General features: G+C 40.4%; 1 protein-coding gene across 1 annotated transcript; it reads right to left on the bottom strand.

Moving 5' to 3' along the window:
* Positions 2,122–19,276, bottom strand: IL22RA2 (interleukin 22 receptor subunit alpha 2). The gene is made up of 5 exons (XM_003121179.3): positions 18,785–19,276; positions 14,633–14,768; positions 11,649–11,827; positions 3,640–3,809; positions 2,122–2,671 (listed from the first exon to the last, which is right to left on the bottom strand). Exons 1-5 carry the CDS (start codon positions 18,843–18,845, stop codon positions 2,522–2,524), a joined length of 696 nt encoding a protein of 231 aa, XP_003121227.1. The 5' UTR covers positions 18,846–19,276; the 3' UTR covers positions 2,122–2,521.

The raw sequence follows: 23,265 nt of genomic DNA, 5'->3' as shown, positions 1-23,265 counted from the left end.
CAGAATTTCATCTGACAGACTTCCTAAGCCCATCCTTTAAAAACCCAAAATAACAGATATTTCAAAATGCAATGCAAAAAAATTAAAAGATTTATTGAAACAGTATGACAATATATCCTTAACAAAATGAATGTGACAATTTCATATTTTACAAAGTATTTTATTATTGTATGAGCATGCCTAAGTGACTTGCCTAAGCATGAAAGCAAAAATAAAATGAAACAAATATAAACCAAAACATGATGCTACCTAATGACTTTTATGAGGCAACCATACTATTTTTAAGAATTTTTAAATTGTTGCCCATGCACAATCCTTACTCACCCTCATCCCATTGCTGTCCCCCTCAAAAGGACAAAAGGCAAAAAAGATGGTAAGAAAAAAAAATTCAAAAACATAGATTAAAGTAATTTTTGGTCTCAAGATGTATGTTCAAATTCATTTTTTTCTGACCATATGGGAAAGCTGTGAGACCAATTCTCTAGTTTTTCCTCTCTCCATCTGTGCATTTCTGAATAAATTTTTTTCCTTTTTCTTTTTATGGGCGCACTCATGGCATATAGAAGTTCCCAGGCTAGGGGCTGAATCAGCGCTGCAGCTGCTGACCTACACCACAGCTCATGGCAATGCCGATCCTTAACCCACTGAGCAAGGCCGGGGATCCAACCCGTGTCCTCATGGATACTAGTCCTGTTTGTTTCCACTGTGCTGCAACAGGAACTCTGTTTCTGTATAATTTTTCATCAATTTGTTACTGTGCATAATTGTATATAACCAGAAACACTGAAACACTTACTTTATGTTTGTCACATTTGGGAGAACTATTCATGGGGAATTATTCAAATATTCTAATATATATATATATCTTCACAGGAAAGACAACCTCTAACACATGAGCCCCAAGTGAGAAAGGCAGCTTTCTGTTGCTATACTGAGCCTGAGGTTGTAGACATTACTCTGTGGGGCTGTGGAGCTACTAGGAGCTTGATGATGGACCTTACCTGGTCCTACAATCTCAGAACCAGTCCTTCGACACTAAACATACCACCATGCTGTGCTTTCAACCGCAAGCCAACTTCTCTACTTGGTCCCCAACCATACCCCATATCCCCAAACTGTCATTCAAAAGATCCTTGTACACAGAGATTACGAAGATGCCACTGACAAGAGATGTGTCACTGGAAGGGCTGAGCAGTGAGTGTGGTATAAACTAGAATTAAGTTTTTTACTTTGTTGCTGAAAAACGTTACACCTGATTTTGTGAATAAGGATAAATTCTTCTCAGGAGATATTAAGAAACAAAATGAAAACAGAAAAGAAAATTTCTTTTTTTTTTTTTTTTTAATTTTCCCACTGTACAGCAAGGGGGTCAGGTTATCCTTACATGTATACATTGCAATTACAGTTTTTCCCCCACCCTTTCTTCTGTTGCAACATGAGTATCTAGACATAGTTCTCAATGCTACTCAGCAGGATCTCCTTGTAAATCTATTCTAGGTTGTGTCTGATAAGCCCAAGCTCCCGATCCCTCCCACTCCCTCCCCCTCCCATCAGGCAAGAAAAGAAAATTTCAATGTGAGTATGTGTTAAGTTGGATTGAGGAGGCATCCTTTGGTATTTAGATGTTGTTATTGATACATTTAATCTAGATACTAAGCTACAGATCATGAGAGTTTTTTTTTCCAGTTCTATTCTTATTTACATAGAATAAAATTTTAAATAAAATATTTGTTCAATAAGTAGAAATATTATATAATAGAAATGAATGTATGAAAATTATGTTCATATAAAATAGAAAATATGAATGGGAAATGGGAAGTAGGAAATGGGAAAATACTCCTTCACATAAAACTTCTACGTATGTTAAAGCTGAACTATATATATGTCAACTGCCAGTAGAGAATGAAAATACAATACATTGCTTGTCTGTAATGCTATTTTTTAAAAAAATCATTGAAGATTTTCTTTTAGGGCCGCACCCATGGCATATGGAAGTTCCCAGGCTAGGGGTCAAATTGGAGCTGCAGTCGCTGGCCTACACCACAGCTAGAACAATGCCAGATCCGAGCTACATCTGCAACCTACACCACAGCTCATGGCAACGGCAGATCCTTAACCCACTGAGCAAGGCCAGGGATCAAACCCACATCCTCATGGATACTGGTTGGGTTCGGTACTGCTGATTCAACATTTTAAAAATGCTTATTGGTCCTTGGTTCTTAAATTTTCATTTATCTGACTTAGAAGAATGGAGATTGTTTGGGATCTTACAGTTAGAAATAAAGTTTTGTATTTCATAGAGCCCTTAGTTGTCTGCCTCTTCTTTAAATTCTAATTTGGGGAGTGGTGCTTAAATTGAGTTTACAAATAAAATATAATGAAGAAAGATTGATTAAAGATGTCCTAAAGTAGAACAGTGAATATTTTGTTAAGAAAACATAAAAATGACTTTCCATGAGATCCTTCGAAAGGAGCCCTCCCACTCTCAAGAGAGTGTTTGATGACCACTCTGCAGAGCACTTCAAGGAATTTCCACACATCTCTCTTCACTTCTCTGACTTCTTCTGTCTAACATGGGCTGATAGATTTCAGCCACCACACAGTAACTCCTGTGAGGGGTTAGAGCTTCAATTTCAACAACTCTGCGGGCTCCTTCATATACCTTTTGTTCCTATACACAGGGGAGGAAATGAGATGATAAATGGTTTTTAGTAAGTCATTGATTTACCCTGTTTTCAACAAAATTAATAAATTGTTCATGACCACACTAGTAGATGGGCTGTAGGGTTTCTTCCCAGACACATGCTCTTTCTCCAAAGTCCTAGCTCACAGACTGAGAAAGGACAGGTCACATGGTTATGGAGGAACAATGGGCCTTCTCCCCAGCGATGCCAATTGGTTGACCTAGTGGTCAGTCTCTTTTTTAAGAATTTGAACTGTGTTGTGATTGGAGAAGGGACTAGATTTGGAGATAATGATAGACACGGAGCCTGTGACCACAGAGAGACAGAATGAGATTCTTTACCACTCGTTTCTCCATTTCTCCTTCTTGGCCAGTGGCACTTTATTTCTGGCTTCTGGCTGGCCATAAGATCGATTGTTATCTTTCTCTTTGAACCAGTTTGAATGAGTTTGTGTTTTTTTACAGCCCAAAGGACCCTGTCTTGGATGGACACCAAAAAAGGAACATTCAAGTAACCATTAAACTAAAATAAAGGCACCATCAGGGGATTATAATATTATAGCAAAATTGGCACAAATATATAATGCTCTGTTTCAAAAGCCACTTTAAAATAAGGCGTGGAAAGTCCCACAAAAACAAATATTTGTGGCGATTACATGGAATTAAATACTGCTAATACAAATCTTTAGATATGTAGGGAAGAACCAATGGAGACCGACTGAAAGACTGAGAAGGCACAGACAACACATACACATACATACAAATCCTGATGGCGATGACAAGCACTGATTGCTTATCAATGAGGGTGAAAGTGAGAAGAAGCGAAAAACAGAGATAAGGAAAAATAAGAAGGGATAGAGTAGCAAAAGAGAGGACATATCTTATGCCCCAAACGTTGCTTAAACAAAAGAAAAAAATCTTAACCTTATCTATCTTATCTATTCATCTGAACTTACCTTTTCTAGTGAATTGTTAATTATAAAGAGACGGTATACTAGCTCATAGTAATTTTCCATTGATACAGTTTTTCCTTTTCCGTCTCTATATGGTAATTTGGGAGCATGGAGAATCACCACCAAAGAGCCATTAACTTGGGTTATATTCATGGTAGGAGGATCGATTTTTGCTGGAAAAAAGAATAGGAAATTTTGATAAATGATTTTTAAAATGTACTATTTCATATGGGCACATTATGCATAATACTGAATCAGTGTTAAATTCAGATATCTGGAAAAAATCATATGGAGAGCTACTGCAAAGACCTAAAATATAAATTATCTGAGAAGTGTCTTTGAAGAATGATTTTTTTATTTACAAAGACCGATACACTCCGAATTAGCCTTAAGAGGACATTTATCAATCATTTCCACAGCCGGCAGTGATCATTTTGGAAAATACAGTAAAAAAAGTTGTTTGTATAAAGCTTTTAGTATAAGACAATTTTTTTGTAGGTCCTTAAAGATGTAAAATTTCAAAGCAGCTTTAAAATCATTTGAAGACTTTTTGCTACGAAATTATTTCAATGGAATTATGTTATATACTTTGGAATAGTAGGAGAAGGATTGAAAGAGAATATTTGGTTCTTGCACTTTGGTATCAATAACTACATGATTGTTAACTAGGAAAGAAAACCAAATAAGTTTAGCAGTCACTTTAATTTTCCCCAGATGAACCGTAGTAATTCTAGATTAATTATTTAATGGGTTTTCTTGTTTGGCATTCATTGTACATATTTCAGTTTGTAGATTTATATCTTTTACAATTCTTATTTGATTTTCCATATATCTTAATATCTTAATTTCTTTTATATTTGCCATACTTTTTTTCTCAGCAGATTATTCTGAATGGTTTCTTCAGAGCTGTTTTCCAGTCAACCAGTTTACTACTTTGTCATGTCTAAACTGATCTCTGACACCCCCCCATCAAAATTTTATTTCAATGATTATATTTTCATTTCTATGCGCTCATTTGGATCTTTTTCAATCTATTTAGTGTTGTAATATTTTGTCCTTTGATTATATTTTTATTCTCCCTGTTTTTTCTTTAATATTATTTATTATGAGCTTCCAATATTACAAATTCTTGAATTGCTGGTTTAACTGGTGCCTGTTTCTCCCAAACTTGCTTGTGTTGATCTGTTTCCTTGTGTTTTTATTGTGAACACATGTTGAAAGTCGATAATTTCTCCTCTTTGGTGTGAATTTTTAAATGTAAATAAAGTTTTTATCAGCATATGATACAGATAAATAAGAGAACATGGCTCAACAAATCTTTACAAAGAAACACTCCTAAATAGTTACCACCTGGAACAAGAAAAAGGACATTTCTAGCAGCCCAGAAACCTCTTCAAGTTTCCTCTAATTACACAACCCCAGAGGATAATCACAATTGTCCTTCCATCACCATGTACATTTGTTTTTTGAATCATACAATATACATTTTTGTGTGTGTCTGGATTGTTTCACTCTTTCATATATATATATATATGTGGGTTGAACTGTGCTCCTCGAGCCACATATGTGACCTACACTGCAGCTTGTGGCAATGCTGGATCCTTAACCCATTGATCAAGGCCAGTGATCAAACCCATATCCTCCTGGAGACTATGTTGGGGCCTCAACCCACTGAGCCACAATGGGAACTCCAATTTCTGTTATTTAAGCTGCCCAGTCTGTGGTACTTTGTTGTGGTAGCCCTGGCAATCTAACACGTACACATCCATCCATGGTGCATGTATCAAGTTTATTCTTTAGAATGCTGTGTGGTATTTAACTGTATGAATGCTACAGTTTATCCACTGTGTTATTCACAGACTTTTAAATTGTTTCTAGCTTATGGACAGTTTGAGTAAAGTTTCATGAACATTCTTCTACATGCCATTTGGGAAACATGCATTTTGTTGGGAATATATCTAAGAGTGGAATTTCTGGGTCATAGTGTTTACATATGTTCAGCTTTTATAAAAATGGCCATTTTTCCACAGTAGATGCACCAATTTATATTCCCTTTAGCAGTATATGAAAATTCCCCATTTTCATAGCCTCTCTAACACTTGGCATTATTATTTTTAACAACTTTATTTTCTGGGAGTTCCCGTTATGGCGCAGTGGAAATGAATCCGACTAGGAACCATGAGGTTGCAGGTTCGATCCCTAGCCTTGCTCAGTGGGTTAAGGATCTGGCGTGGCTGTGAGCCGTGGATCGCAGATGCAGCTCAGATCCCATGTTGCCATGGCTGTGACGTAAGATGGCAGCTGTAGCTCCCACTCAACTCCTAGCCTGGGAACGTCCACATGCCACGGGTGCAGGCCTCCCCCGCCTCAAAAAAGAACTTTATTTTTAGTCATCCTGGTAAGTATGTAGCACCAATTTATTGTGTTTTTAAATTTCATTTCCCTGATGACTAACAGAATTTCATATGTTTAGTGGCCATTTGAATATCCCTTTTTGTGAAGAGCCTGTTCAAGTCTTCTGCCCGTTTTTTAATTTGTTGTCTTTTTATTACTGATTTGTAAGATTTCTTTGTACATTCTGGACATATTTCTTTGTCTAAAACATGCATTATGAGCATCTTCTCTCTGTGGCTTCCATTTTCACCATTTTAGTGGTATATTTTGATAAACAGAAGTTCATAATTTTAAGGTAGTCCAATTTATCAGTCACTTCCTACATGGTTAGCACTTTTGGAGGTCTATCTCTCCCAAAATCTTAAAAATTTGTTGTTTTATAGGATAGTAGTCAGTAAGCATCTTCTGTAAAGGGCCAGATAATAAATTCTTTAGGCTTTATAGGCCATATGTGTCTCTACTGTAACTGCTTGACTTTACCCCTGTAAAGTGAAAGCAATCACAGACAAAATGTAAACAAATGGGTATGATTATGTTCCAATAAAACTTTATTTACAGGGATAAATTAGGAGACTGGAATTAAAATAAACACACTACTGTATGTAAAATGGATAACCAACAAAGACCTACTGGATAGCACAGGGAAATCTACTCAAGATCTTGTATCAGCTTATAATGAAAGAGAGTGGGGAAAAAAATGGAATCACTTTACTGTACACCTGAAATTTGTACAATATTATAAATCAACTATATGCCAACCAAAATTTTAAAAAATTATTTACAGAAACAGGAGCAGGTCAAGTTTGGCCCACAGTCTGTAGTTGCCAAGTTTCACTGTTTTCATTGAGCCAGACTTTATTTTGTTAATGGGTAATATAGGGGGCCAAGATTTCTTGTTTTCACAGTTGATCCAGTCTCATTTATTAAAAAGTCTGTAGCTACTTTGCTGAACTGCACTACGGACATAGATCACATGACCTCAACAGTGTGGTGCTGATTCTGAACTTGGGTTTAAGTATTTAGTTTTGCTTCTGCAAGGTATCCTGTGGCACCATCAACCTGCCACAACCTCAAATGCTACTTTTAATTTAAGATTTTTATTTTAAAATCTTGCTACACCAGAAACCAGACTGTGTTAACCTAAAATAACTTCCTGATGCTCAGAAACAGGTCTCAGGTGAGTCAGTGCATCCAGTTGGCTCATTAGGCCTGTATCATAGATTCTAGGAACAGACTGTCCTAATACCCTTGAAACATGTTTTTCAAAAACCTCAGGATCTGTGGCAGGAGAGGGCAAAGCTGGAGGATGAGGAAAGAGCTGAGTGGGCGGGGCTCCTCAGCATTGTTTCAACAAATCCAGTTTTAACAGTTTCATACACTGGGTTTCTCATTCTTCTAAGAGATAATGGCATAAGGCTTTCTGTTTGTTTTTAAATGGGGATGGTCATACAGAAAAAAAACACAAGCCCTTCTTAACACAACACTCTCAATTTAAATAGAATTGAGCCAAAGCCTCACCTCATCTCAGCCAACGTCTTTGGCTAATCTTAACAGCTGGTCTAATCTAAATAGTGCGGCTCTGGGAGTTCCCGTCATGGCTCAGTGGTTAAGGAACCCAACTAACAACCATGAGGATGCAGGTTTGATCCCTGGCCTTGCTCGGTGGGTTGGGGATCTGGCATTGCCATGAGCTGTGGTGTAGGTTGCAGACTTGGCCAGATCCCGCCTTGCTGTGGCTGTGGTATAGGCCAGTGGCTACAGCTCTGATTCGACCCCTAGCCTGGGAACCTCCATGTGCCACAGGTACGGCCATAAAAAGACAAAAGACAAAAGTCAAAAAAAAATTAAACAGTGCTGCTATAAATATTAGGATGTATCTATCTTTTCAAATTAGTGTTTTCATCTTTTCTGGATATATGCCCAGGAGTAGAATCGCTGGATCATTTGGTAACTACATTTCTAGTTTTTTAAGGGCTCCCAATACTGTTTTCCATGGTGGCCGCACCAATTTACATTCCTACCAACAGAAGGTTCCCTTTTCTCCACACCTGCTCTAGCATTTATTATGTGTAGACTTTTTGAGGAGGGCTATTCCATTTGGTGTGGGGTGATACCTCATTGTAGTTTTGATTTGCATTTGTGCAAGGTAGCCTAATAGGTCACACTTGACGAAGCTTTGCTTGATGAATATATTTGACCTTGACAGCATTTTCTGGGCTTGAATGTAGTAATCAAACTACTTTGTAAAATCCCTCACTGGTGTGTATCAGCTGAGTCATGCAGTCTCCTTTTCCCCAACTAGAGAATTGTTGGTTGGATGTATTAGACTCGAATCTCAAATTATTCCAAGAAACAATGTGCTGGATACCATGAATTGGTTTGGTCGATTCCCATTCTGCTTTCTTGCTAGTCCAAGAGCTGGAAAAGTAAAAATGCCTTCTTCTAAACTCCACTGAATCTAGCATTTTGGATATGATCCAATTAGTTTGGATCTAATTGGACATTGCACCAGTTAGACCATTAGGGTGAGATTTGGAAGGCAAGTGAGGTAATAATGCTATAACTTTTAAGACAATTTATTTTATCTTTTCCCATAGGATAATTATGAACTGGTCCTTCTGGTCAAAATTGGACCATGATTCTGAGTTGATGATAATCCTTGGGGACTCAGAATGCCGCTGTGGGTTCTTATAGGAGTCAGGTAATAACAGCAAACTCAATGAGATATATGTAACAACCAACAAGTCATTATCATTTTTTTGGTTCCCTGTTCTATGGCATGAAAGTTGTTATGGGATGAAAGGCCAAGTGGATGTCTAGGAATTTCTTTGAACAAGAGAAAAGTCAGAAGTACTACTGTATTCTTGGGGAAACTGCAGGAAATCATGCACCAGAAATGCCTTGAAAGATGCAGAGGTTATGATACATCTTACTTCCCCATTTAACTCATTTATTTGAATTATACCCTCCACCCAAAAAGATGAGTCTTGAGTAATAAAAGGGATAATTATAAATGTCCTCAAGGGATGACCATGGTGTCACTGCTATTCAATATAATGTCTCTGTTCTGGGGCCAATCAACACAGCCTCTGATAAACAGCCAGTGATTTGGAGATGTTCCCCCCACCACCCTTCCTTTATCCAGTAATTTGAAAGCATCAGAACGGATTCACTTGTCTTTCATTGTCATCCTGGCTCTCTGTCACATACAGTCTAGAGAGTCACTGATTTTCTCAACACAGAATATGATGTTGGTCCACTAACTTGAGCACACGATACTAGCTGCACTTGGTGTGCCTAAAGGACTTACTAGACATTGTAGATGCTTTAGGAAGACACATGGAAACAGAATGTTGGAGTTCACTTTCCTCTGGGTTTGTTGAGACATTTCCTCCCAAGTGAGAGAAAAACTGCTTCACTTTACTTTCCCTACTTCCCGGTGACTGGAGGACCAGTGCTGAACTCCAAGTAGAGTTCATTTTATGTAGCAGACGTTTTGATCCCTTCCAAGAGGGAAGGGACAAGACACTGGGATGGGTGCTTTTCAGATGACATATTTGTCTTTCTTGTTTCAATGCTTTTATCAGCCAATCCCCATGACCATCCCCTACTGTGGATATAGTGAATGCCTAGTTCATGAGCACAGCAGCCCACAATATATTGCTTATGACAGAAAAATCTAAGTTAATCTGGAAGAAGTGAACAGGTCTAACACCCACAGGAATAAGTCCCATCACTCAAAGTCTCCTGGCTTGATAGGAAGGTAAAGTGAATAATTGAAAACTAGTTTGAGAGACAGTACCTTGTGAGGTGATATATGAATTGGTATATCTGTAATCTCGTAACCAATATATGGTGCTATTTCTTCAATGGACAGAATTCACTGTCTAGGATACAGGAAGTGGAAGTGAGAGGGCCAGTTCTCGTTATTAAACACAGTGCAGGACTCACAAATGGTTTGTTTCCCGTACACTTGATCCCTAGTTCTTCTGGGTATAATAACAATGGTTTCAAAGAATTGGAGGTTGAGGTTGCCTTCTGACAGCTGGGAGCTCTTTATGACATTTACCCAGCAGGGGAAAATGAGGTCCTTGTTATGTCTAGGGTGGCTGGTTCTGATTATCAAAGGGAAATAGAGTTGTTGTATATACAATGGGGTGCCTCTTAAGGGGGTGCCTCTTAAGGGGGTGGGGGAAGGGATACACTGAGAGTCGGGATGAGCATATACACATTACTGTATATAAAATAGATAACCAACAAGGACCTACTGTATAGCAGAGGTAACTCAATGTTTTGTAATAACCTATCAGGGAAAAATTCTGAAAAAGAAGATATATCTATATATATACATACACATACTATACATATATAGTATGTATATGTATGCATAACTGAATCACTGTGCTATATGTGTGAAACTAACATGATATTGTAAATCAACTCTACTTCAGTAAAAAATAAATTAATTAAAAAATAGGTAAAAAAGAACCCCTACAATCAATGATAAAAATTAATGTAAGACTATGTTAAGCTAATACAAGAAATGTGTAAAAAACTCCTCAAGAATGAAAAGTTGAAAAGCTGAGGTGTTGGCTGAAAGGAAAGCAAACGCTGAGTTAACAGAGAGAGAAGAAGGTATAAATATTAACTACAGCTTCATGACTAGTTGCCATTGTGAGGACTGTGGTATATACCCATATTTTCTGTCTTGTTTTGTTACGCACACTTTGGTACATATACGTTAAACACTTTTTTTCTCATACCGTTTGTCTATTACTTTATGTAAGATCTATCGGTAATGGTTTCTTTTATAATTTACATTATAGGTTATATTATCCTGAGATTGTGATTAAATTAAAAGAAGAATTTACATCATTGAGAAATGGATAAAGAGAGCACTTTTCATTCTCCCTTTTGTAGAGGTTACTAAACATCTTAATTTCCCCAATAGACAATTTTTCTGGAGTTCCCTTCATGACTCAGTGGTTACCGAACCCGGCTAGGATCCATGAGGATGCCGGTTCGATCCCTGGCCTTGTTCAGTGGGTTAAGGATCTGGCTTTGCCGTGAGCTGTGGCATAGGTCACAGATGTGGCTTGGATCTGGCATTGCTGTGGCTGTGATATAAGCCAGCAGCTGTAGCCTGGGAACTTCCATATGCTGCGGATGCAGCCCGAAAAAGGAAAAAAAAAAAAAAAAAAAAAAAGAGAGGAAGAAAAATTTTCTAATGTATTTTCAAGAACTTAACCTTCATGCTTAGGAAGGGCAGCAATGTGACTCCTTTCCTGCCATCTAAAAATACTTCTTTTTTCTAGGCAGCAACATCTTGGCAGTGGATAGAGTGTCAGTTCTGCAGTCAGATGCAGCCAAATTTGAATCCTGATTCACAGATGCAGCTGTGATAACTGGGCTACTCCTCAAGGCTCTGTGCCTTGATTCCCTGGGCTGTCAAATGAGAAGAGTGAAAGCCAACTGCTAGATCTGTAGTGAGAATAAGATCAGATGAGATTGCCGTGTGGCTCTCAGCAATGCACAGAGCTGGTAGCTGGGTAGCCATGCTCTGTGAGGACTATTCAAGGGCAGGAAGAGCAAACGCAAAGAAACTCCATGGAACTCACTTTCCCACCAGGGAGTGAAGCGCCGTGTCATGGTCCAGCCTGAGTGCATCCCAGCCAAGGACGTCCTCACTCTCCCATAATAAGGTTCCCATATATCTGATGTTTCGTTGGTAAGGTCACAAAAGAACTCTTGAATACCCCAGCAGTTTTCTTTATTTTTCCATTGTCTCTCTCCATACCTAGAAAAGGGAAAAGATGAAAATCTGAGTTCCTTTATTCCATTAAAGGAGGGTTCGATTTTTTCAGTCTATTAATTTTCAGGCTCGTTGAAATTTGTCCTCCAATATCAACACCATGGTGGAAGGTGATGGCTACTCTTAAGTATATTTAAATCTTTTTTTTTTTTAACCAAGGTGCTATCTTGTTGAAAGATAAACTCGAGCCTGATAATCTTTTGGAGTACCAGCATAAGGGTTTTGGTTTTTCAGTACGTAGTGAAGTTTTTCTTCTGGTGTCTGACCAACTTCCATTTTTGAGTACTAGTTCTGCACATCCTTCATGCTCCTGAGGTTTCAACTCTTTGTGGTTTTCATCACTTCTCATCAGCTGGCTGTTGAGTAATGTGGCTGATTCTGAGAAGTCGCTACCACTTTTCATCTCAGGTGATGCTTACACAACACAGAAGGTCAATCTCTATTTTGACAACTGAGCAGGGCTTGTAGTGAGGGCTATATAAGGAGTTTGGTAATTAGAGGCTGGGAGTGAGGGAGGAGAACCCATGAAGAAAAAATATTGAAGCAAAGAGTCAGACATATTGATTCAACCTAAGGCTACAGGATGATATAACAGCAAAAGGGAAGAGATGTGCTCCCCTTCCTTACCTGTCACAAATCAGAGAAAATGCAACAAGGTGATGGTGGAAACAGAACAGGAATTAGTGGCCGGGGAGAAAAGATCCCAAAATATTTGTTGAAGGACTTGAAAAATAACTTTCCAGGCATTTAATGAGGAATATTACAGGTGTCTGTACTCTGTAAATTCTAAGCTGACGGGAGTTTCATTGTATCAGAAGATACCATAAAAGCAGAACCAACAACAGATATTGAGCACAACTGTTACTTATTGATGAGACACTGTCTTTGAATTTAGCTGAAATGATGGTTTATTTTTCTTTTTCTTTATTTATTTTAGCACTTGGCTGTTTTATTTCCTCAATGATGGTTTCTTTTTAATGTAATACCTCAATTATTGTCCTATTCAAATGGTACAGTAGACCCATGAGAGCTGGATAGGCCCAAAGTGAAAGATTTAAAAAATATGAATCTGGAAGTTCCTGCTATGGTGCAGTGGGTTAAGGATCCGACTGCAGTGGCTTGGGTCTCTGTGGAGGCTTGGGTTTGATCCCCAGTCCTGTGCAGTGGGCTGAGGATCAGGTATCGCCCGCAGGATTTGATCCTTGGCCAGGGAAATTCCATACGCTGTGAGTGTGGCCCATATATATATGCATATGTATGTATATACACATACATACAGAGTATGTATGTATTACATATGTGTATGTATATACACATACATACAGAGTATGTATGTATTACATATGTGTATGTATATACACATACATACATAATACATATATATACACACACACACACACATGCACATATATATATAAATCTGCACTGTGCTGTTGAAAATACCACCATAGGAATGGATCCAGGTATTCTGCATTTTACACAGGTTCATGAGCTCTATTTGAGAAAAAGAATTTCAACTGTGAAATTCTTCCATGGCGCCCTAAAGTTTAATCTTCATTTATTTCATGGTAAAAGAACTCCTAATCCGCTGTTTACGTTGGACTATAAATAAGCCCACTTTGGACATAGAGCCTATTTACACTTCTGCCTAAACGGTAAGATTAAAAAGATTGCAGTCCCTAATCCCCACGTGTGGGAAGCACCTCCAGGGATGCACACATCTGTATTTGGAGTGGAGAAATCTTTATTGTGAAGATTTGTGAAATGTACCATTGCTGCACAAAATATGTTGAGAAAAGCAGCAGCAGTTAAAGACTGAGAAACTTCTGGAGATAGTTGTTCTGGAGATAGTTGTCTTCTGGAGATAGTTGGTGAGAGGTTATTTAATGGAAAAATCTGACCTTGGACCTACCCCACGCTGGAGAGACATGAATGAATTCATGGCATAAAAATTGCTCTTTTGGTGCATAGCTGCATTTGATGTTCTGAATTTCTAAGAAAAAACCATAAAAGCTAAACTATAATATCTCCTGTCTCATGTTCAGCCAGCATCTCAAACTATGTGAGAAAAGGAAAGAGCCTCAACTCCCACCCAAACTTTCCCTGCCCCCAGTGTGTGCATGGGGAAAAATCTGTCATTTACAAATCAGGAGTTTCTGTTCCAGGCCTCAATCCAGAAACAGAGTAGATTATATCTGGATTTTGGCAATAATCCACCAGAATTAGCCTGAAGGTCACAGGAACCTGAAGGAGCATGATTCCAATTTGCATTCATGCCCACAGGAAGCATTCTTTTTGAAAGGAATTTTCTAAATAGTAAGCCCAGTCTTAAAAAAAAAAAAAAAGAAAAAGGACCTTTAAATTTAAAATTATCATTTACACACTCACTTCCATGTGTCCCATAACTTCTTTTTCAACTAACAATCGCATCGGTTTCATGGAGCACCTATTATGTGCTGAACAATTTGCTTCTAACATTCACTGGACAAAACATGTATCGTGAGTCTGTCGTGAAGCTGAAGGCTAAGCCTATGAGGTTTTGGTCCTGGGTCTCTGAGGGCAGAAGCACCTCTCTCAACAGACTGTACATGATCATCCAATCTGTGTCACCTTCGGGGGAGATACTCCTGGCCCCGCCTCTGTTTCCTCTTAACCCTTCGGAAACTGAAAAAAAGCTCAGACTCTAAACACTCCATCACATTCTAGAACACAGGATCTCAGTGGCCATGTCCACCAGCTGGAGGAAGCGCAAATCACTTACATTTTTTTTTTTCTTTTTAGATTACTTACATTTTATACTGCACAAAATAGATGCTGCTGTTGCTGGTACAAGCCCCTCCAGGCTGCCAGTGCAAAATGTTGTGGAAATTTCGGGACTGAAAATGGACTCGTTGAGGTTTCAGAGACTTGTAGGCTGGCCGAATTTCTAAAATAATAAGAAAAGGAACAACACTGAACCTTGATAGGAGCACCCCCTGTTATTAGCAATAGTTGGCAATGTGGTACCTGCATCAGGATTCCCTGAAGGACTTGCTATGAGTGCAGGTGGTACAAGTGAAGCCCGGAAGTCAATGCTGTGAATCTTTGATATGATGGTTTTGATGCATGAGAAAGTTCCAGAACAGTTATGTTCCAGACTCTAAAAAGTTTGAGTGATAAATTCCCACCCCTGTTCCCAACCTGGAGAGGGAGTCAGAGCAGTGAAAAGAAATGGTCCTTAGTCCCTTCCTTGGTGGTGATGGAATGTGGTGACTGAGATGAAAGGCCCACACATAGGCCGTGAGCCTACCTCTCTAGGAGGCCCTGCATTACCACTCCACCGAGGCAATTCTGCCTCCAAGACCTCAGCCTAGGACTTGTTCCTTCTTTCTCCATCCCTGGGCCCATCTGGATCCTGACTCATCATACTCCATCTCTCTCAAATGACCTGGATTTATTGCATGTAGATGGTTTCACTCCTGAATGGATGCTCTTATCTGCCTGCATCCTGGTTGCAAGTGCCTGAGCATACTTGCTGGTCCAGGCGATGGAGGGAAGCTGCCCAGTGCTGTGGGGTCCCTGTTTTTCATAGGAGTTTCAACAGGAATCAGTAAGAAGGGGGATAACTTCACACTGGCATTCCTTGAGTTTTCTTGTTCAATTCACCCAACATGGAGGCTCCATCTCATCTGCATTTAGTCCATTGGAGGCGAGAGACCTTTGACAAAATTTTGGCCTAGATTCTGAAGGAAACCAGAATACTTTACTCCCCACTATGCCTCTTTGACATAAAAATTATTTTGAGAGGAAGGCAATTAAGAAGGAGCAAATGCGGAAAAAGCTCTCTTGACTTCCCCCCTTTTCTGACTAAAGGCAGGATATAAATTCTCCTTTTACTGGAGAAAGACTCTGATCAGCCCAGAGAAGGCACCAGAAGAATCTGCAAATGAAACTTACTTCTTTAGCTTCCTCCCATATATTTACTCTCCCACTGACTGCCCACCCTTGGAAGCCTAGAACTTTCCTTTGGTCTATCCTGCTTTTTTTTTTTTTTTTCAGTTGGAGAGGTTCTTTTTATTAGCTAGATTTTAGAGTTGCTTAACACTCAAAACTGAGGTTTTAAATTATGATTTATTTTATTCTACCTTTATCAGAGTATAGTCGATTTACAGTATTGGGTCAATTTCCAGTCATACATATAGGCACATTCTTTTTCTCATACTATCTTCCATCATATTCTACCCCAAGAGAATGGATATAGTTCCCTGCACTGTACAGTAGGACCTCATTGCTTATCCATTCTAAATATAATAGTCCTGTCCTGTTTCTGCAGATGTATTGTTGTTTGTTGAAGATGCAACATAAGCTGGAATTCGAAGCCATCATCTTGAGCTTCTCTTAGGTTAGTTTCCCCTGGTATTGTGAGATGCATGTGTTAATGAAGTGTTTTTCTCTTATTAATCTACCTTTTTTGTTAAAGAACCCAGTTGACTTTTTTATGGAATAAAATTGACATTTAACATTGTGTAAATTAAAAAAAAAAAAAAAGAGTGCCAGCTGAAAACCTAAAATGGGCAGAGATAAAGCTTTGCCTCTCCAACAGGTCTAAAGTTTCTGCTAAGGGATCGAAAGGTGGACAGAAGGAGGAGTCAGGAAGCACCCTCTGTCTATTCCCTGCCCTCAGTCTCAACCACGGTCCCCCTGGCTTCTCCAGAGTGGCCTCCTTCCTCCCGTCTAATCATGCTGGAAGTGGCCCCATCCCCTTCTCTGCACTGGACCTTCCCGTTTCCTAAAATACTCTTCCCCAGATTTCCACATGTCTCATTTCTTTACCTCCTTCATGTGTTTCCCCAAATATCATTAAGATGGAAGCAACTACTCTTAAGTCCAAAAATCTCAGTTCCTAATATTCAATATGTGTTATTTTCTAATGAATGGGCCTGTTTCCTAAGGTATTTATTTTTACTAACCAAATAGTGTTAATACTGTTATTTGCTTTCCATTTTTAATTTTTTGGATGGCCTCCAGCACATCAAGTGATGATGTGTACTAGGAAAGAGTCTATTTCCAGAATCGGTTTTGCTCACCCAAATCACCTGGTCAATTGTATTTGGCACATAAAAACACCAGAGGTGTTCTGTAAATAACAGGCAGAATTTCCTGAAGACCCTGCCCAGAGTTGATCTGCTGTCCTAAAGAGAGCTGAGAGATGAGAGAGATTCAGTGCCCTTGATCTCATTGGCCTTCAGATTTCTTCTCTCATTTTTGTAACACCACTGCTACCTCCACCAAAGAAAACAGCAATCACCCGCTACCAGACACTGAGGGGAGTTTATCTGCATGAACTCAGTGAATCTGCCCAGCTTTCTATGAAAAAGATGCTATTGTGGTTTTCCTCTTTTTTTTTTTTTTTTTTTTTTTTGGTCCTTTTGCCATATCGTTAGGCCGCTCCCGCGGCATATGTAGGTTCCCAGGCCAGGGGTCTAATCGGAGCTGTAGCCGCTGGCCTAAGCCAGAGCCACAGCAACGCGGGATCCGAGCCACGTCTGGGACCCACACCATGGCTCACAGCAACACCGGATCCTTAACCCACTTAGCAAGGCCAGGGATCGAACCTGCAACCTCATGGTTCCTAGGAGGATTCGTTAACCACTGAGCCACAACAGGAACTCCGGTGGTCTTCCTCTTAATGACCAAAAAGCCAAGCCTGGGAGAGGTAAAAAAGCTGGTGCAGCAGCAGACAGGGAAGCTGGTTTTGTACCCAGGCTATCTGACTCCGGAGCCTGCCTCTCATGGGCTATAGCAAACCTCAGGAGCAAGAGCAGAGGCTCTGGAGAGAGGAACTAATGAGGGAAGCAGAGCAATGAGAGGCTGAAGATATTGCTCCTTCTTTCCCTCCTCCTTGTCCTCCTCCTGGCTGGCATTCATTAATCCTTGAATGCATTTGAATATTAAATGTATATAAGGCACTGTGCTCAAAGCTTTATATCTTCTCTCATTCTCACAACCACCCAAAAAGGGATGTCCTTTTATTAGTACATTCGACAGATGGGAAAACTGAGGCTGAAAGAAATTGTATATTTTGCCCAAGGTCTGGTAAGAGGCAGAGCTAAGGTCATTTCGTAGCACTTGAATTCCTGCTGTATCTGCTGATCAAGCCCTTGGGATGACCAAAGACCAAACAGTCTACTCAAATCCACACATTTCTGAGAAATGAGGGCTTGAATTGTTTTTATCTAATGAATCGCTGGGCAACTGTACAGTCTTGGGAAAGTTACTTGAGCCACTTATCCCTTCTGTTAACTTGGGGTCCTAATGACCTTTTTCAGAGGGGTATGTCAGGCAGGTAAGATACTCTCTGCTCTTGAAGAGGTCTCCATGAGGACCCACAGCAAGTTCTCATGTGTTGAGTATGGTCTGTTCCATGCTGGACGCTGCTCTAAGCACTTGGCATATATTAACCCATATAATCCCCCAGGGACCTCAATCCCCATTCTGCAGATGAAGCGGTTGAGGCACAAGAATTTAAGCCAGTTACCCCAGTTTTCCTGAATAATCAAATGGCAGACTTGAAATCCAGCTTCAGACAATCTGGCTTAGGAGCAATGGAAGTAACTGCTACACTGTCTTGTCCCCTGAAGGCAACATAAATGCCACGGAGATGGAGGGGATGATATGTGTCCTGTGTGGAGTTTCTTGCACCCACTAGCATGCCTTGCGACTCACTGCATCCACATGGAGTTATTCAGGCTGCAGAGGGAAACTGAGCCAGTATCTTTTCTGATCATTCCATGACAAGAGAAAGCGGAAATTTTTACAAAGCCCAGAAAAGTGCCACTGCCATGTCTAACAGTCCCCTTGAGCAGATGCAGATGACAAAACTGTGAGCAATTAAAAAAAAAAAAAAAACCACACACACCCGTACACACACACACACACACACACACGAAACAAAGCACTTACCTGCCACACCAGTCAGGAGGAAACTGAAGAGGAAGCCTAGAAAGCAGTGTTTAGGCGTCATGGTTGCAGAGTGTGACTGGTCGGGCCACCAGGGTTCCCCTCAATGAGAGGACAGCTCTGGACTAAGGAAGAAGCTAGGATCCTCCCACCAAACCTGGGTTTCATCATGGTTCTTGAAGCAAATACAATCTCATTTTGTTCATATATTATAACGTATCATTATTTGGGGGGAATAAGTATTAAGAATCATTTCAATAAACATTTGCTCTTAAGTCGCTGTGACGACTTGTTGCTGCTGTTGTTTTGTTGTTTTCTTTTTTGGCCGCCCCAAACCTGCATTCACTGCAGAGGTGCCACTGATCCTGGTCGTGCCACAGAGGGAACTCCTGGATGCTTGCTTTTGTTGGGAATTTGGTTAGCTGAGAAAAGCTAAAACCCTGAGGACTGGTGGAAGGAGGGCAGGGGAGGGCAAGGAATTGTGCAAGGTGCTGGCATGTGAGTGAATGAAGGAACTCATGAGGCCTTCAGGGAATCTGGCAGTGGGGGCGGGGGTGGAGGTGGGGGCGGCTGCCAAGGCTAAGCAGGCTGACGAGGTGATTCTGAGTAATGGGCCCCTGGCAGGCGTTCAGGCAGGTGGGGTCTCTGGTTAATTCTTCCTTTTTCTTCCTTCTTGGAAGCTCCCGGAGTAACCTCCCTGGTGGACCACATACCCTCCACCCCCTCGGCCTCTCCGCAGGCCTCCCTGCCACACACTCCTTGGCCTTCCCACTCCGTGGGGCGCTGGGCCCCACTCAGCTCAGGCCTCTTCCTTGCCCACTCCCACCCTCGGTTTCCAGCGAGCTGATAAAGATTTTCAGCCCATCAAGCCAAGTCATTTCCTTAAAGGGTGAAGGCGGAGAACTATCATTTTGAACCATGTTAACTCTTTTTCTTATCTTCTTGGAGATCTAATCAAACTAGGTCATTTGTTCTTTGCCCATAATTCACTATATCAGTTTTCTTACCAACTTTTTTTTTTGTTACCCTGTGTTTTCAGAGGCACTAAAATTATACATTAAAGCACAGGTACTTTTTAAGGCAACTTTGCGGGTCAAAAGAAGAAACATATTCTGGTTTCTTTCTCCTCTTGGGTAGTTGCTTCTAAGTTCTCGATAGAATAGAACTTTTAGTAAGGAATAGTGTGGACTGAGGAGCAGTACTTGTTTTTCATTCATTCGTTCATTCGTTCATATATATTTGTTGTCCTACTATGGACCAGACATTGTTCTCGGCAGCAAGTATACAGCAGTAAATAAAATGGACACGGCCCTTAGGTCTCGAAGCCAACTTCTAAAGTGGGAAGTAGGCAGACTGTCAGAGCCGGATGGGCGGCTTTGCGGGGACAACACCAGGGTTTTCTAGGGCCTCTGTCTGAGTCAGACTTCTGAATCCAAATTCTTTATCTCCCCCAGGTGAAGTTTCCATTGCATCCAAGCTGACTTAGGCTTTCGGAGAAGAAATAAGCAGTCTGTCTTGGGTGCCCTTTGCACCTTCTGAGTGCTTCTGGACTCTTCGTCTTAGCATCGTCCTTAATTTCCTTGCTGATGGTACCCACTAGACTCCAGACTTTTCCTTCACTTTGGCTTTCAATGGGGTAGAGTAATTTGGGTTTGAACTATTGATGTTCCATATCTTCAACTCCCATAGCTTTTGTTTTGAAGCGCCCACATTGCTCCAAATTCCAGTTAAGAAAAAAAAGAAAGAAAGAAAGAAAGAAAGAAAGAAAGAAAGAAAGAAATTAATTCAAGGTTTAATCAGTAGAGCAGCAGAGAATAAAAATGGGGTTTCCACTGGGTTACTGACTTTGTAGAACAAATAAGGGGAAAATAGGGGAGGAAGAGAGCAGAGCCTGGAATATACTAAGAACTGGATTCTCTCGAATATGAGTGAGCTTCTGTGCTAGGTTAAATTTCAGAAAGCAAACCAGTCCTGTCCTCCTTAGATGAACTCTCTGGTTGTGTGATATCTTAATCTGCACAAAAGCGAACCTTGCCAGCAATGCCTCAAGGTAACGAAAAGATCAAATTAGATGCTAAAATCCCCCCAATTTAGAAGCAGAAGAATTTGTACAGAATTGTTTCAAAAGAAATGGGATTTGCTTTGGAAAGTAAGAAAATTATAGGTAATGGGTCACTGCAGCTTTACTTTGCTTTGGGCATGAAATGCTGGCTTCAAACCTACTCTCCTCGCTCCTCTCTTACTCCCCCGCATACTCCCCTGCACCCATCCCCTGCCCCACCCCTGCCATGAACAGCCTCGATTCTCTTCTTTTCTGCTGTGGCTTCCAGCCAACCAACAAGTCATCTAATTAAGGAGTCATTGTTAATTTTTTATTTTGTCTTTTTAGGGCTGCTCCTGCAGCATATAGAAGTTCTCAGGCTAGGAGTCGAATCTGAGCTACAGCTGCCAGCTTATGCCACAGCCACAGCAATGCCAGATCTGAGCCACATCTGTGACTTACACCGCAGCTTATGGCAACACAAGATCCTTAGCCCACTGAGCAAGGCCAGAGATCAAATCTGCAATCTCATGGATACTAGTCAGGTTCGTTACCACTGAGTCATGATGGTAATTCCCAAGGAATCATTATTAATTATTTTAAAGGATGGTATTAAATTTTGGTTATTATTTTATTATTATTAAAAAATACATATTGAAATATTACAGATGAGATAACGTCTGAGATTTGTTCCAAACATCCAAGTGGTTGGAGAAGGTGATAACCAACTATGAGCTGATAATTATTGACACTGGCTATTAGGTACGTACGTACATGCAGGTTCAATGACACGCCATATTTTTGTATATATTTAACATTTTTCACAACAAAAGAACAACATTTAAAGTTTATCCATAAGATGTCACTTTTGCAAAATTCCTTTTAGTCATTTTAATGCCATTTTAGTGTCAGTAACAATAACTAGTAATTATGTTGGATTCTTCTCGTACCTTGTCTTAGTTAAACCTTACAACAAGCCCAGGAAGTCAGTATTATTATCCTGATGTTACAGATGAAGAAGCCGAGACACGGAGAGGCTTGGAGAACCTGACCAGGCTCTATAGTATGTCGTGACAGAGCCAAGGCAGGTCTGGCTGCCCTCAGAGCCTGAGGTTTATTATAAAATCATGCATTGTTCGCCACTTGTACTATTCATTCTGTAAAAGGATAGAATGATGTCAGAGACGATTTGACCATTCATTCCTTTGTTTATTCCCTCACACAAATCTTTACTGAGCATATGCTATGTGCCAGGCATCCAGCTGGGCCAGCAGTACAGATGGAGAGAGCAGAGCAGGCTGCAGGGGCCTGCATCATTTTCTTCCCACTCTTGATAATGAACTTGATAATGAAGGGCTATGTGATCCTTATCCTCTTCAGAGAAGTGTTTAGAAACTGGTGGTCTGGACTACTTCGGGGGGTTTATCCAAGGGGATCAGATGAACTGGGTTTCTGCTTCACGCCCTTTCCGTCTTTCTATGATTTGGTTACAAGGAGGACGTCTTTTAAAGTTCCATCACGATTAGAACTTGAACACCGCTCTTCTCCTCAGACCGACAGGGAACCATATATCCGTGGTACCCACAACGGAGAAACTATTTGTCCTTTCTTACCCACGGGGCCCTCCATAACTCCGCTGAGTAATAACCATGACCTTTCAGCACTTCCGCATTCTGGAAATGATTGACATGCATTTCAAAATGGTTTCTGGGCTTGAATTCAGAAAAAAAGGAACTTCATCATTTAAATACTGGCAACAAGCACAAAGACCAATCTGATCAAGGCTAATTTCGATTCATTTTTGGATGATGAATACTAATGCCTTCTTTAAAAGTCTCCATTCCTAGGGCTTCATTAAGATACTTTTTTCTACTCTTCACTCATAGCCTTTGGGTAAAAGATGCTATGGATTTTGCTTTGACTGTTCTTGACCGAGGTCCTTCACTGACTTCAAATACTGTTTCGTGGAGTCATCATGCCCAAGCACCACATATGCCTGTGCATTGTTTCAACTCTGGAAGGATTTCCAGGGCTTAACCTGAATGCAGCTAGTTATCACGCCCTGGACTGCCACCACTTGGGTCCCTGCCACCATCATCGCTTGCCTGGGTTGTGATCAACAGTCTCATTGCCATTCTCCCTGCCTCTGCTTCTGTCCTTGGCATCAGACAGAACATTCTTTCTAAATGTCAGTTTCAGAGCCTTTGCTCAGAACCCTCCAATGTCTTCCCATTTTTCTCAGAATAAACGTCAAAATTGTAATAGTTGCTTATGAGGCTCTGTATAATCCGGTCTGGTTACTCTAAATTCGTCTCCTATAACTCTCCTTCTAGCTCCAGGTGCTTGAGCCCTGACGGCCTTCTTGCTGTTTCTCGAACACACTGCACACATCCCACACTGGAACCTTTTCCTAGCTGGCCCTTGGACTTGAATGCTCTTCCTG

This window comes from Sus scrofa, chromosome 1, assembly GCF_000003025.6.
Source record: "Sus scrofa isolate TJ Tabasco breed Duroc chromosome 1, Sscrofa11.1, whole genome shotgun sequence".
NCBI lineage: Eukaryota > Metazoa > Chordata > Mammalia > Artiodactyla > Suidae > Sus > Sus scrofa.
The sequence above is the reverse complement of the archived record's forward strand: the minus strand, read 5'-3'. Positions and strand labels throughout refer to the sequence as shown.

Bases quoted from the DNA above. Each gene is read 5' to 3' on its own strand.
- IL22RA2 (XM_003121179.3), bottom strand. From the start codon at position 18,845: ATGACGCCTAAACACTGCTTTCTAGGCTTCCTCTTCAGTTTCCTCCTG. The intron at 14,769-18,784 runs GTAAGTGCTTTG...TTATTATTTTAG, and splicing joins CCTCCTGACTGGTGTGGCAG to AAATTCGGCCAGCCTACAAG. The intron at 3,810-11,648 runs GTGAGTTCCATG...TCTTTTTTCCAG, and splicing joins CTTCACTCCCTGGTGGGAAA to CAAAAATCGATCCTCCTACC.